This window comes from Callospermophilus lateralis, chromosome 1 (genome assembly GCF_048772815.1).
Source record: "Callospermophilus lateralis isolate mCalLat2 chromosome 1, mCalLat2.hap1, whole genome shotgun sequence".
Taxonomy (NCBI): Eukaryota; Metazoa; Chordata; class Mammalia; order Rodentia; family Sciuridae; genus Callospermophilus; species Callospermophilus lateralis.
In genome coordinates this window covers 15,963,884-15,978,618 of record NC_135305.1, presented here as the reverse complement: position 1 = coordinate 15,978,618, position 14,735 = coordinate 15,963,884, and the positions used below count along the sequence as shown (strand labels likewise).

The 14,735-nt window shown below is 38.3% G+C and overlaps 1 protein-coding gene across 1 annotated transcript in view; it reads left to right on the top strand.

Moving 5' to 3' along the window:
* Nucleotides 1–2,193: 2,193 nt before the first annotated feature.
* Nucleotides 2,194–14,735, top strand: part of Ift56 (intraflagellar transport 56) — a 63,488-nt gene continuing 50,946 nt past the window's right edge. Inside the window, exons 1-5 of the mRNA XM_076860218.1 lie at nt 2,194–2,280; nt 2,747–2,884; nt 5,296–5,388; nt 7,911–8,025; nt 10,669–10,718. Coding sequence (XP_076716333.1) covers nt 2,278–2,280; nt 2,747–2,884; nt 5,296–5,388; nt 7,911–8,025; nt 10,669–10,718 — 399 coding nt within the window. The 5' untranslated portion in view covers nt 2,194–2,277. The remainder of the gene's footprint in view (nt 2,281–2,746; nt 2,885–5,295; nt 5,389–7,910; nt 8,026–10,668; nt 10,719–14,735) is intronic.

The window sequence follows — 14,735 nt, the reverse complement described above, 5'->3', positions numbered from 1 at the left end:
AGAACTGGATTGCCTTTAAAACAAATGATGAGTGACTGCTGATCGATAGTCAAGTTTCTTTTGGGGGTAATAAAAATGTTCTAGAATTCAATCGTGGTAATGGATACACACCGTTGTGAATGTACTAAAAGCCACTGGCTTGTACATTTTAAAAGGGTGAATTTTATGGTTATTTGAATATCTCAATTAAGCTGTCACAAAAGGATATAGAACAACTTGCTGCTGTAAAGAGGAGTTAAAATATTTGTTTTAGGGCTGAGGATATAGCTCTCTGTTGGTAGAGTGCTTGCTTCCTATGCACAAGGCCCTGAGTTCAAGCCTCAGCACTAAATATATATATATATATATATATATATATATATATATATATATATATATATATAATTAATTAAATTTAATTAAAGTCTGACGCATACCTGTAGTCCTAGCAACTCATGAGCCTGAGGCAGGAGGAGGATCCCAAATTCAAGGCCAGCCTCAGCAATTTAGTGAGAACCTGTCTCAAAATAATAAAATAGAAGAGGTGGTGATGTGGTTCAGTGTAAAGGTTCCCTGGGTTCAATCCCCAGTATCAAAAAATAAATAAAAAAAATAAGTAGAATTCAACCTAAAATATGGATATTTCTAAAAATTGAAACCAAAATAATTATAACTACAGTTCTGGTAAATCTGGTAAATTTTGTGCATGTCTGAAGTCTCTGTATGCACCTTTCTGTGTCTCCGTATAACCATGTTTATACAAAAGAATAATTTTCAGTGAATTAAGATAAGTAATCATTCATTCTTTTTTTAAATATTTACTTTTAGTTGTAGGTGGACACAATACCTATATTTTGTTTATTTTTATAAACAAACCCCGGGCCTCCATCGTGCTAGCGGAGCACTCTACTGCTGAGCCACAACCCCAGCCCTAAACATTCATTCTTAAACGGATTCAGGGAGTGACAGGAAGGACTGCTGCTGGAGCAGGAGCAAAGGATTCTAAGAAATCATACTTACCTTCCATGAGTTTGTGGTACACTTGAACTTCCACAGGACTGGTTATTCAGGGAATACTTTACCACACCCAAGTTAATAGTCACTCAATTTGTTAGTTAACTAATAATATGTTAGTCCGTTAGTCTGTTAATTTGTATGTGTGTACCTACTCGGACACACGATAAAGATTAAACCTAGGGGCTCCTTATTGCTGAATTGTATTCCCATCCGCCCACCTGTTTTTTTTTTTTTTTTTTGGTACTGGGTATTGAACCCAGAGGTTCTTTACCACTGAGCCACATCCTTAGCCCTTTTTTATTTTTACTTTTTTACATTTTCGAGACAGGTTCTCTCTAAATTGCTGAAGCTGGCCTCTAACTTGAGATACTCTTGACTCAGCCTCCCCGGTGGCTGGGATTACAGGTTTGCACCACCACGCGAGGCTACTTTAGTCTGTTAATTCTAAGAGGTTGACTGGGTGTCTGCTAAAGTGCCTGCCAGCTCCAGCATTCCATGGTTTGGTGATTTTTGAAGACTACTTTTGCTGCCCTGCTAGCTGGCTTCCCCGGGAGTGAAATACCTTTGGGGACGCATTATTGGGATTGAACAGAGGTGTACTTTACCACTGAGGCACATTCCCAGTCCTTTTAAGGATCTCGCAAGTTGCTTAGGGCCTTGCTAAATTGCTGAGGCTGGCTTTGAACTCGTGATCCTGCTGCCGCAGTCTCCCCAGCCACTGGGAGAGCTGCATGTCCCACAGAGCCCGGCCAGGAGCAAATATTTATCACAGTTCCTTACGGTGTGGGGGCGTAACTAAGCAAATAAGAAGCGATTTGGGTTCTACTTCCGCGTCCAAATGTCAACGCCCTCGGTTCTCCTCCCTCCCTAGCAGGAGACACAGACTAGGTGTCGGAGCCCGGGGTTGCTATGGAGCCCAAATCCAAAACGGAAGTGGTCCTCGGAAATGTATCTCCCAAGGAACTTGCATTTGAAAATCAATGCCTTTCTAATTAGTCTTTTCCTAAAGTAAATTCGTAAACAGAGACACAGCTAAACTCGCTCTCAGCACAAAGAACGTCACTCTCCTCCCAAGAGACAAACGTCCGCTCGTCCACGGCGGAAGTGGCACGGAACCAAAAAGCGGAGGTCGCTGGTTCTCCGACGAGCTCTTTTCTCAGAGGGACCAGCCGCCCGGCGGGGTTGCCGTGGAGACGGATCGAGCGGTGTGGATGCGGCGCCCAGCGGAGGCGCGGCCTTTGCTGTCTGTCTGCAGAGAGGGCTCACGGGGACGACGTCAAGATGGTTAGAGGCTTTGGATAGTAAAGGGGTCCAGGGCTGGAGGCTAGAGACTCCCGGCACACTTTGGGGTACCGTCCGGGTGTGTCAGCAGAGACTGGTCCCTCTAGCCTTCTGCGTTCCCACGGGGGTATGGAGGGATGCAAACCTGAATGCCTTGATGCTTTCTTCCCTCCTGCTTCTCCATTTCCCCACACCTGAGCTGCACACGGGATGAACAGCAGAGCAAGGGGAGGCCGAGGTGACAGAAGCTGCGTGGAAGCGTCTTCCATGGGTAAAGAAGTTGGGAGTAGCTGTTGGGTTCAGCTCAAGTACAGAGTGATGGCCCTCTCAGGAAAATGCAGTGCTTCCAAAGGAATTTGAATAGACTTCAAATTTGTTGTTAAGGATTTGACTTGTAAATCGTGGAGCTGTCACTCCGTTTAAAACGGACCATCGAAATTGGACCCTTCAGTTGTTGTTTCTTTTGCAGATGCTTTCAAGGGCCAAGCCTGCCGTAGGCGGGGAAGTACCGCACTCTGACAAAAGAAAGAAGAAAGGTAGGAAGATTCCAAAACTAGAGGAGCTACTTTCACAAAGAGATTTCACTGGCGCTATTACCCTATTGGAGGTAAGGTCCAAAGAAGATTGCTTCTTGATTTGGTAAATACTAGACTATAGATGAATGTTCAGGTTAATGCTGGTTGCTATGTTGTTGTAATGGGTGGATGCATTATGGGGTTGCTTCAAGGAAACACCTAGTAAATCTGGTAAGTTGCAGATTCCAAGTTAACTATAAACCTGACTGAAGATGAACTTTAAAAACAACAATAACAAAAAACAACTTCTTTCTTAAGGGCCACTTTGATTGTGTCTAGTTTCACAGATAGTGAATTCAACCTGAAAATATGGAGTGACACTTAATACAGTTTCATTTCTCACATTGTTTATCCTAACTCCTGGGCATTATTAGTTCTATTATGTAATAAAATTTTGGTCAAATTTGAACAATTCTACCACGTTAATTTTTTGATAATATAAAAAGCCTTTCAAATCTCTATGGCAGTAGGGCTAACACCCCCCCACACACCCCCTGTGCACACACACACACTACTGGAGATAGAATCCAGAAATCCAGAATAAACTCTACCACTGAGCTATATGCCCAGCCTCAATAGTTCTCACCTTTTAGTATGTTTTGGAAATACCTAGAGTAGTTACCAAGATGCTTGTCTTCCTGAACTCCTGCATTAGCAATTCTGATTCTTTAGGTCTGCTGTGGTCCTCAGGAATCTGCATTTTAGGTAAGTAGTCTCAGTGCTTCTAAAGTAGATGGTCCACAGAGATTGTATTTTGGAGAAACTGTTTTTTAAGAAGCTAGAGGAGAATGTAGGGGTACACCAGAAGATGAAGGTTTGGACAGGGTGGTCTGGTTGTGTGGTGCTGCAATCATTTCTCCAAAACATTACTCTTGCTATATTGCTACAAATCTATAATAATTGTTTTAATTAACTTTACTTTTATTTCTAAGTCTTCCCTGTCTTACTAGTGCTTAGGTAGTGAGCACAGTGGTTAGCTTTTTTAGTGGCAACTCATCTTTGCATTTTTTGGGGTTGACTTGGAAGGACCTACTAACTCTATCAATCAGTGGATTGACTGTATAAGTCTATTTTTTGTCATTCTATTTTCTCTCTTTTCTTTAAGGCAATGACATTTTTTATTGTATAATTTAAGACCTCTAAATTGGCAGGGGTAATCTGCTCTATGCCTACATTCTCAGGTAGCTAATTAGAGTGGGGAATGGTAACTATTAGAGTTTGGAATTTTAAAAATTTCATAGCCCCAGGGAATTCCTGGGGCAAATTCAGGGGTAATTCTTCAAGAAATCCTCCAGATTTAAGGCACTATATTAAAATTCATAGCATTTGGTGAGAAGATTAAATTCTTATCCTAGACAAAAAGGTATCTAAGAGATGTCTTCCTCTTGGGGTGACTGAGCCACTGTGGTGATATTCTATGAACATGTATTGGCTCACTATTGATTTATCACGCTGTAGAGTAAAAACAAAACAAAAACACACTCTTTTTTTTAAGAGAGAGAATTTTTTTTTAATATTTATTTTTAGTTTTCAGCAGACACAACATCTTTGTTTGTATGTGGTGCTGAGGATCCAATCCGGGCCGCACGCATGCCAGGCGAGCACGCTACCACTTGAGCCACATCCCCAGCCCCCCAAAAACATCCTCTTTCAAAGTCTCAGTCTATTCCTCCAAAGAGGAATAGATTTTTCTTTTATTGGTTGAATAATTCATAAATATTTGTTCATAGTGGACATAAATGAAGCCAGTCTTCTGTATATTGTAGCTCTTTTAGACTTGGTAAATGACCCAGGTCAAGGGTAATAGAATGAATTAACACTTTATCCTCAGTGCATTATTAATAAATATGTGTGTGCTCATGTGTGGAAGAATGAGGTTGAATGCAGTAAACATGGAGGTTGGGAATACGGACTTTGGAGGCAGACTACTTTTAAGTCCCTGTCACCACTTATACAGGCTGTGTGATCTTGAATTCCTTGCTTAGCCTCTCTGACCTTTAGTTCTTGACTTTAACTATTTCACCCAATTATTTTGTTCCATACATATCATCCAGAATTATTAGATAATTCACATACTTTCTGGAGTAAGGTGTCAATGAGTACAGAAAAACAAGTGTGAAATATTTGAAGATACAAATTTCTGAGACTGTTGGAAGGTAACTGTGCTGAGTATTGTAAGTAAAGGCACAATGAATGCACAGTTCTTCATGTACTACTTAGCTTGCTGATAATTCAGTAGTAACTTAACATAGCAGGGTTTTTTTTTGTTTTGTTTTGTTTTTGTTTTTTGGTGCTGAGGATCGAACCCAGGGCCTTGTGCGTGCAAGGCACTCTACCAACTGAGCTATATCCTAGCCCTTAACATAGCAGTTTTTAAAATGGAGGATTTACTGTTCAAAGTTTTTCATGATTTTTTTTTTTTTAATGAACTTTAAACCTGAAGTTTAAACGTCACGTTGGAGAACAAGAAGAGGATACTAATTTGTGGATTGGATACTGTGCTTTTCACCTGGGTGACTACAAGAGAGCTTTAGAGGTTAGTAAAATTTAAAAAAGTCTAACAGGAATGTATTTAAAATATTATTAAACTTTGTATTATAATAATATCTATTCAGGTAAAATTCAAACAGTATAGAGTGAAACAAAGTAAAAAAAGAAAACCAAAATCATCCTATCTGCTGTCCCCTGTCCTACTTCTTTATTAATAGAGGTCCCCACTGACTTTTTAAAAAATGTATTGATTTAAGCTGGACGGGATATTATATACCACCGGCTCAAGGAGACTGAGGCAGGAAGATGGTGAGTTCAAAGCCAGCCTCAGCAAAAGCGAGGCACTAAGAAACTCAGTGAGAACCTGTCTCTAAATAAAATACAAAATAAGGCTGGGGATGTGGCTCAGTGGCCACGATTCAATTCCTGGTACCAAACCCCCCAAAATAAATAAATAAAATGTATTGATTCAGAAATCTATATATGTATTCCAGCATGTGAGTATGTATCTTGTTAAGAATTTCACTTTTATTTTGCTTGGTTATTTTCATTCAATAAACAAGATTGTATGATCTTTATGTAATTTTTTTATTATTGTAAGTATCATTTCTTTCTTAATCATTTTTCTTGATCATTGCAAACCCTACCCCATCTGCAATGTTTAATACGTAGGAATATGGGTCTAAATAAAATTATAGATGCCTTATGTTGCCGCAATCCGGCTGCAGCAAATTAACCGGGGGGTGACGAACAACTTGTGTAGATTGATACAGCAGGAGTAGGAGCCATTTATTGTAGGATCGGAGTGATATTTATACATTCCACACAGCCTATCTTAATTAGCATAAACTAGATACAGCAGTCAACCAATAAGGAATTTCCACACTTAATGGCTCGCTTTTGTTACTTCACAAACCACTCCCTCTGGCATTTTGCCAGGCGGCATCCAGACTTGTTTACAGACTCTAACATTTCTCTGGCAAAATGCCAGGTGCCATCCTGACTTGTTTACAGACTCTAACATTATGTCAAGCAATTTTTATTTATAAATGAAATTGCTGAAACATTTCCCACATATTCTTACTCAAAATGTAACCTAAAAGGCTGGGGCTGGGGCTGGAACTCAGGGTAGAGTGCTCACCTAGCATGTGCGGGGTGCTGGGTTTGATCCTCAGCACCATATAAAATGAATAAATATAATAAAAGTATATTTTAAAAGTTTTTAAAAAGAATTTGAAGACTGCATAACAGAAATTAAAATATCCAAGGCCAGGTAATGAGGAGGTAAGTTGAAGAACAAAGGAAACAAGATTCTTGAAGGAAAAAGAAATATGTAAAGGACAGAATGGAAGCTGGTTATTATTTGTGAAAGATATAGGGAAAAAAGTAACCTAAATGTAGTACAAAAATAAACAAAGGTGTTTGAGAAAAACGAGAAAGAGTATGTGGAAAATGCGATTAACAAAGTGAATCTCAGAAAGGATCCTTGGTAAGAAATTAAATGCCTTTTTTGTGTGTGTATGTGGTGCTGGGGATTGAACCCAGGGCCTTGTGCATGTGAGGCTAAATAGCTTTTTACCACTATTTTTTAAATGATATTTGTTTTTTAGGTGTAGATGGACACAACACAATCCCTTTATTTTTATGTGTTGCTGAGGATCCAACCCTGGTCCCACCCATGCTAGGCGAGCGCTCTACCCCTGAGCCACAATCCCAGCCCCTAAATACCTTTTTAAACATAAAGAAAAATTAAGAATTAGGGGTGTGGCTCAGTGATAGAGCACTTGCCTAGCACATGTGAGGCACTGAGTTTAATCCTCAGCACCACATAAAAATAAATAAATAAAGGTATTGTGTCCATCTACAACTAAAAAATATTTTTTAAAAATAAAAACAAATTAACAAAAATTACCAAAACTGGAAATAAATACAATGAATGAAAAAAAAATTTCATTTGGTAGTACTAGGGATCAAACCCAGAACCTCATGCATGCTGAGCTAGCATTCTACCTCTGAAATAGATAAAATGAAATAGAATGAAATAAAATTAAAGTGCATTAAAGCTATCAGATTTTAAGTTAATTGAATCTAAGTATTTAAGTTTTTTAAAAAATATTTTTAGTTGTAGATGGACATAATACCTTTATTTTATTTATTTATTTTTATTTGGTGCCGAGGATTGAACCCAGTTCCTCACACATGCTAGGCAAGTGCTGTACCATATATAAGTTACAATCCCAGCCCAGTATTTAACTTTTATATGTCTTTTTAAGTTAGCAAAAGTAAAATATTTTTGTTGTTTTTCATGTCTGTAGTTTGTTATCATTATCAGTGTTAAATATGGAGAGGGGAAACCTAGTGTAGACTTAAGTGCACAACAGCCCTGCATCGGTAGGATTGAGCTTCAGCTTCAGTATCTCACTTTTTAAGGCATAGAATGAGGAGTTGGTAAGATTTTCTAAATGGAAAGTTGTCCTATCTGAGTAAGAAATCTTATTTCCTTACAGAAGGATGGCCTATCAATTGCTTTACTGCCAAAATGAGATCACTACTTTACATGTATTTCAGGAATATGAAAATGCAACAAAAGAGGAAAATTGCAATCCTGAAGTCTGGGTGAACCTTGCCTGCACCTACTTTTTCCTTGGCATGTATAAACAAGCTGAAGCAGCTGGATTTAAAGGTAAATTAATTCTTTTTTATATTTGATACTCTTCACTCAGAGTAAGAGTCATTTTGGAGATTTTAATACCTTTATTTATTTTTATTTTTTATTTTTTTAAAGAGAGAGGGAGAGAGAGAGAGAGAGAGAGAGAGAGAATTTTTAATATTTATTTTTTAGTTTTCGGCGGACACAACATCTTTGTTTTTTTTTTGTATGTGGTGTTGAGGATCGAACCCGGGCCGTACGCATGCCAGGCGAGCGCGCTACCGCTTGAGCCATATCCCCAGCCCCTTTATTTTTTATTTATTTATTTTTATGTGGTGCTGAGGATCAAACCCAGAGCTTTGCACATGCTAGGCGAGCGCTCTACTGCTGAGCCCCAACCCCATCCCCAATTTTGGAGATTTTAAAGCTTCTTTTATTCTTTGATTATTGAAGCAAGAACCAACTTACATTAGAAAGCTAAAAAGTAGATTTATTTTTCAAAAAATACTGAATCTGAGCTGGGTGTAGTGGTGCACATCTGTAATTGCAGCTACTTGGGAGGCTGAGGCACAGGATCACCAATTCAAGGTCAGTCTGAGCAATTTAACAAGATCCTGTCTTACAATTTTAAAAAAATTTGTTTTAAAACAATAGGGCTGAGGTGTAGCTCTGTGAAAGTCCCAGGTTTGATCCCCAGTAACACAGGAGGAAAAATATATTGGATTTGATCTGTGTTTAAAGGAATAGTTAATTCCACCCTCACACTAATACCCCGCCCCCATCAGCCTGCATCCAAGAAGCTACAGCCCAAAGCAGGAGGATGAGAGAAAAGAAAGGGAAGGTATCTCTTAGGTTCCATCACGGTAGGACATTCATGCTGTGATATAGGTGTTCAGGCTCTTACGGCTTAGATTTCATAGCTTCTTTCCCAATTTCTGAGTGAGAAACCCTGTAACTTTAGCTTGAGGAATCCTGATACTTTCCATTGGAGTCATGACAGTCATCTCAGGAGGATTGCATTCAAATTTGTAAACAAGAGTAAGGGGAAGCAGAATTATTGGGGAAAGGAATAAGGATAATTAGAGTATAAATCAAATTAAGTTCAAGGAAATTTAGAGAAGTAGTAGGTAAGGGAATGTTTGTTAGGAAATTTGTTAGGGATGAATACATTCCAGGGAGGAATTCATACACACACATATACAAAGACATGAAGACAGGGGAGTGTGTGTGTGTGTGTGTGTGTGTGTGTGTGTGTGTGTACACATACTAATCTTCATTGAAATGTGGAACTTGAAGCCTTTTTTTTTTCTATATATATTGGGGATTTACCAGCTTTGGGGTACTTTACTGCTGAGCTATATCCACAGCTCTTTTTACCTTTTTTGTTTGTTTGTTTTTAAAAGAGAGAGAGAAAAAGAGAGAATTTTTTAATATTTATTTTTTAGTTTTTGGTGGAAACAACATCTTTATTTTATTTTTATGTGGTGCTGAGGATTGAACCCAGTGCCTTGCACATGCCAGGCAAGCGCGCTACCGTTTGAGCCACATCCCCAGCCCTCTTTTTACCTTTTTTATGAGACAAGGTCTTCCTAAATTGCTGAGGCTGACTTTGAACTTGCAATCATCCTGCTTCAGCCTTCCAAGGCATGTGCCACCATACCCAACTTGAAGACTTTCTTGATTTGTACCCAAGTGTTTTATATGTATTAATGTATTTTATCCTAATTTAATCATAAGGTCTTTTAAGGTTTTTGCTGTTATGTTTCTAGACTTTGTGCTTAAAAGAGTGTTAGACACATAAAAAGTGACTAAGGAAGCTATTTCTATTTCAAACACACACACACACACACACACACACACACACACACACACATATATATTTATATGCTTTAAAGTATGAATTTTTTTTTTTTTTTTTATAAAAGGGATGAAGAATTAGCTGGGTGCAGTAGAGCATGTATGTAATCCCAGCAGCTTGGGAGTCTGAAGCAGGAGGATTGAGAGTTCAAAGCCAGCCTCAGTAATAGTGAGGCACTAAGCAACTCAGTGAGACCCTGTCTCTAAATAAAATACAAAATAGGAAATAAGGCTGGGGATGTGGCTCAGTGGTTGAGTGCCCCTCAGAATAGGAAAATTTCAAAGAGCACAAAGGATATTTGGAACTGGAAAGATGTTAACCTTTGTTTGGCTGCCTGTTTAAGTGTGGTACATCACTATGGTAGAGGACTCAAGAAGATAAAAGTCTGGGCTATTAGGAAAATACGACATATAATTGTGGAAAAGAAGATTTCAAAAAGGAATTGAAAAAGAATACTGCGTTGAAAAACTGAATGCGAGTGGATTCATGCGCATACAGAGATGATTACAATTGTCTGCTAACATTGTTTGGTTCAATATATGAACAATACCAAAGTGGGCTGCTGTGCTCTTGGACAACATAATAGAATCAGATAGGGGAAGAGCAGACTCTTAGAACATTTCTCTTGTTCTTGATGTTACTACTGTTACTACTCCAGGTAGAGATCAGACTCAATATTCATTATAGTAGACACATCTCAGGATCAGATAGATAAGGATTTAGGGAAATTCATCTGAGAATCATTTTATTTTTTAAAAGGGATTAAGTGCCATAGACTCTTGAATTTTTTAACAAGCAACTTGGATCTTTTATTTCAGCTCCTAAAAGTCGACTCCAAAATCGCCTGCTCTTCCATTTGGCCCACAAGGTATTTAAGTTTTCATTTCAATTTTCTTTTTTGGTATCAGGGATTAAACTCGGGGGCACTCAACCACTGAGCTACATCCCCAGCCCTATTTTGTATTTTATTTAGAGAGAGGATCTCACTGAGTTACTTAGTGCCTTGTTTTTGCTGAGACTGACTTTGAACTCACATGTACTGAACACCCAGTGATTCTGACACTTGGCTCAAAAATGTGTTTGTTTTAACAATATTTTTCTCTTATTTTCTTCTGTTAACAATAGAGAAAGGCGGCTGGGTGTGGTGGTGCAAGCCTGTAATTCCAGCAGCTCGGGAGACTGAGACAGGAGGGTCATGAGTTCAAAGCCAGCCTCAGCAAAAGCCAGGCACTAAGCAACTCAGTGAGACCCTGTCTCTAAATAAAATACAAAAATGGGCTTGGGGAGCTGGGGATGTGGCTCAAGCGGTAGTACGCTCGCCTGGCATGCATGCAGCCTGGGTTCGATCCTCAGCACCACATACAGACAAAAATGTTGTGTCCGCCAAGAACTGAAAAATAAATATTAAAAAATTCTCTCTCTCTCTCTCTCTCTCTCTATCTTTTTAAAAATGGGCTTGGGATGTGACTCAATGATCCAGTGCCCCTGAGTTCGATCCCTGGTACCAAAAACAACAACAACAACAACCTAACAATAGAGAAAGGCAATTAACTATAAATTCCTGTTGATAGCATTTCTAGAATAAGTGGAATATAGATGTTAATTTTATTGGATTTTTCCCATCATTAATGATCTTTACCCTCTTAATTTATTCAGAGGTGTTAAGTTTTAGTTATTCTTAGAAAGCAGTCATTTAAGAATGTTAGTGTGGGCTGGGGATGTGGCTCAAGCGGTAGCGCGCTCGCCTGGCATGCGTGCAGCCCGGGTTCGATCCTCGGCACCACATACAAAACAAAGATGTTGTGTCCGCTGATAACTAAAATAAATAAATATTTAAAAAAAAAAAAAAAAAAAAAGAATGTTAGTGTGCTTGGACTATCCTATCATCTCTTAAGAAACAGAGGTACCTTGCTCTGACTTATGGAAATAAATATACATTTTTCATAATTGCCTTAGGGCAGTAATTTTGATCACTATAATGTTATATTTTAAGTTATAATTTTTAAAAAATATTTATTTTTCAGTTGTAACTGGACACAATACCTTTATTTATTTATTTTTATGTGGTGCTGAGAATCAAACCAGGGCCTCACATGTGCTAGGCAAGCGCTCTACTGTGAGCCCCAACCCCAGCCCCAAGTTATAATTTTTTGAAATACAAAATTTATACCCATTTATTCTATCAAACAAAATATAAGTAAGGAAAAGAGCAAGTGAAATAATATCTACCATATTAAAAAGTAACTACCTTTCTGGGCTTCAGTTGTGGCTTAGCAGTAGAGTGCTGCCTAGCACATTCGAGGCCCTGGGTGAGATCCTCAGCACCGCATATAAATAAATAAAATAAAATAAAGGTATTGTGTCAACTACAACTAAAAAATATTTTAAAAATAACTACCTTTTAATCTTTTAGAATATCTCTTTTAGGATAGATATTTTTTAATTAGAACTTTATAGTTATAGTAGTAGGGTTCATCCCGACAAATTCATAGATGCTTGGAAATCGATTTCAATTCATGATCCCACCTTTTCCCTCCTGTCTTCCCTCCCCTGTCCCATTCTCCTTCCTCTACTAGACATTATTTCACTCACCTATTAATTTGTATTTGATTGGTTCTTTATGTTATTCTATCCTTCCCTCCCCCTTTCCCTTATTTTACTCTTGCTTCCACATATGAGAGAAAGCTTTTGACCTTTGAGTTTCTGAATTTGGCTAATTTCACTTAACATAATATTCTCCATCTCCATACATTTACCAGCAAATGCCAAATTTCATTCTTTTATGACTGAGTAGAACACCATTGTGTGTGTGTGTGTGTGTATGTGTGTGTACACCTATATTATATATCATAATTTCTTTTTTTTTTTAAAGAAAGAGTGAGAGAGAGTGAGAAAGAGGGAGAGAGAGAGAATTTTAATTTTTTTTTTTTTTTTTAGTATTTGGCAGACACAACATCTTTGTCTGTATGTGGTGCTGAGGATCAAACCTGGGCTGCACGTATGCCAGGCGAGCGCGATACTGCTTGAGCCAAAACCCAGCCCCATATCACAATTTCTTAATCCATTCATCTGTTGACAGGCATCTGGATTGATTTCCTAATTTAGCTATTGTGCATTGTGCTACTAAAAACATTGACATGACTGCATCACTGTAGTATGTCAATTTTAGATCTTTTGGGAAAATACCAAGGAGTGTGATAGTTGGGTCTTGTGGTGTTTTCATCCATTTTTTTGGGAATCTTCATATTGGAATATGAATATTGGAATATTGGAATATGGCATATTTTTTGTGCCATAATTCGTTTAGATTTCCTACTTCTTTGATTTTTAAATTGCTTTTAATTTTTAGTTCAGATCATTTTGAACATTGTAGAAATAGACTTACTTACTTATTGAGTATGAATTACTTTATTATTTTTTTAAAAAAAATATATATATATATTTTAATTTATTTATTTATTTTAAAGAGAGAGAGAGAGAGAGAGAGAGAGAAAGAGAGATAATGAATTTCTTCAATATCCATCTTTTAGTTTTTGGCAGACACAACATCCTTGTTTTTTGTATGTGGTGCTGAAGATCGAACCCGGGCTGCACGCATGCCAGGCGAGCGCGCTCATTGAGTGCTGGCTATTGTATATAAAAACAGAGAAGGCCAGGCAGAGTCTCGGTACACCTCTATAATCCCAGCTTTTCAGGAGGCTAAGGCAGAAGGGTCACAGGTTCAAAGACAGGCTTGGTAATTTAACTAGCCCCTATCTCAAAAAATCAAAAGGACTGAGAATATAGCTCAGTGGTAAAGCACCTTTGGGTTCTGTCCCTGTACTGAAGAAAAGAAAATAAAAAAGAATAAGGGGAGGAGGAGGAGGAGGAGGAGGAGGAGGAGGAGGAGGAGGAGGAGGAGGAGGAGGAGGAGGAAGAAAAAACAAATACAGAGACTTTGGATAATTCTGTCTTCTTCCAGAGAGAATTTGCTTTTGTTTTTGTCGGGCACACAGGATAGATTTTTGTCCATTAAGCCCACAAGACTTCTTGAAGTTCTACATAGTTTTCAGCATCTCAAGCATCAATTGAGAATTGACAGATGCCCTTAGAGAATAGTGGTGGCAAATATCAGCCTTATCTCTACCTCTCTGCCTTAAATGGTCTTCTCTCTCTCTCTCTCTCTCTCTCTCTCTCTCTCTCTCTCTCTCCTCTTTAGTATCTGGGATTGAACCCAGGAACACTTAACCAGTAGGCCACATCCCCCTTCTTATTTTTTATTTTGAGAAAGGGTCTTGCTGAGTTGCTTAGGGTCTTACTAAGTTGCTGAGACTGACCTCAAACTTGTGATCCTCCTGCCTTAGTTTCCTGAGCTGCTGGGCTTACAGTGGATCTTGGTGTCTGAGTCTTCAGTATCTTGGTAGCTTTCTAATGCCTTCACATAGATATTTTTTAAAATTTATTTATTTATTCTAATTTGTTATACATGAAAACAGAATGCATTTCAACTCATATTACACATATAGAGCACAATTTTTCATGTCTCTGGTTGTACACAAAGTAGAGTCACACCATTCGCGTCTTCATACACGTACTTGGGGGTAATGATGTCCATCTCATTCCACTCTCTTTATTACTCCCATGTCCCCTCCTTTCTCTTTGCCCTATCTAAAGTTCTTCCATTCCTCCTATGCTCTCCTCTCTCATCCCCATTATGGATCAGCATCCACATATCAGAGAAAATATTCATCATTTGAGTTTTGGGGATTGGCTTACTTCACTTAGCATAATATTCTCCAACTCCATCCATTTACCTGCGAATGCCATGATTTTATTCTTTTTTAATGCTGAGTAGTATTCCATTGTGTATGTATACCACATTTTCCCTATCCATTTATTTACTGAA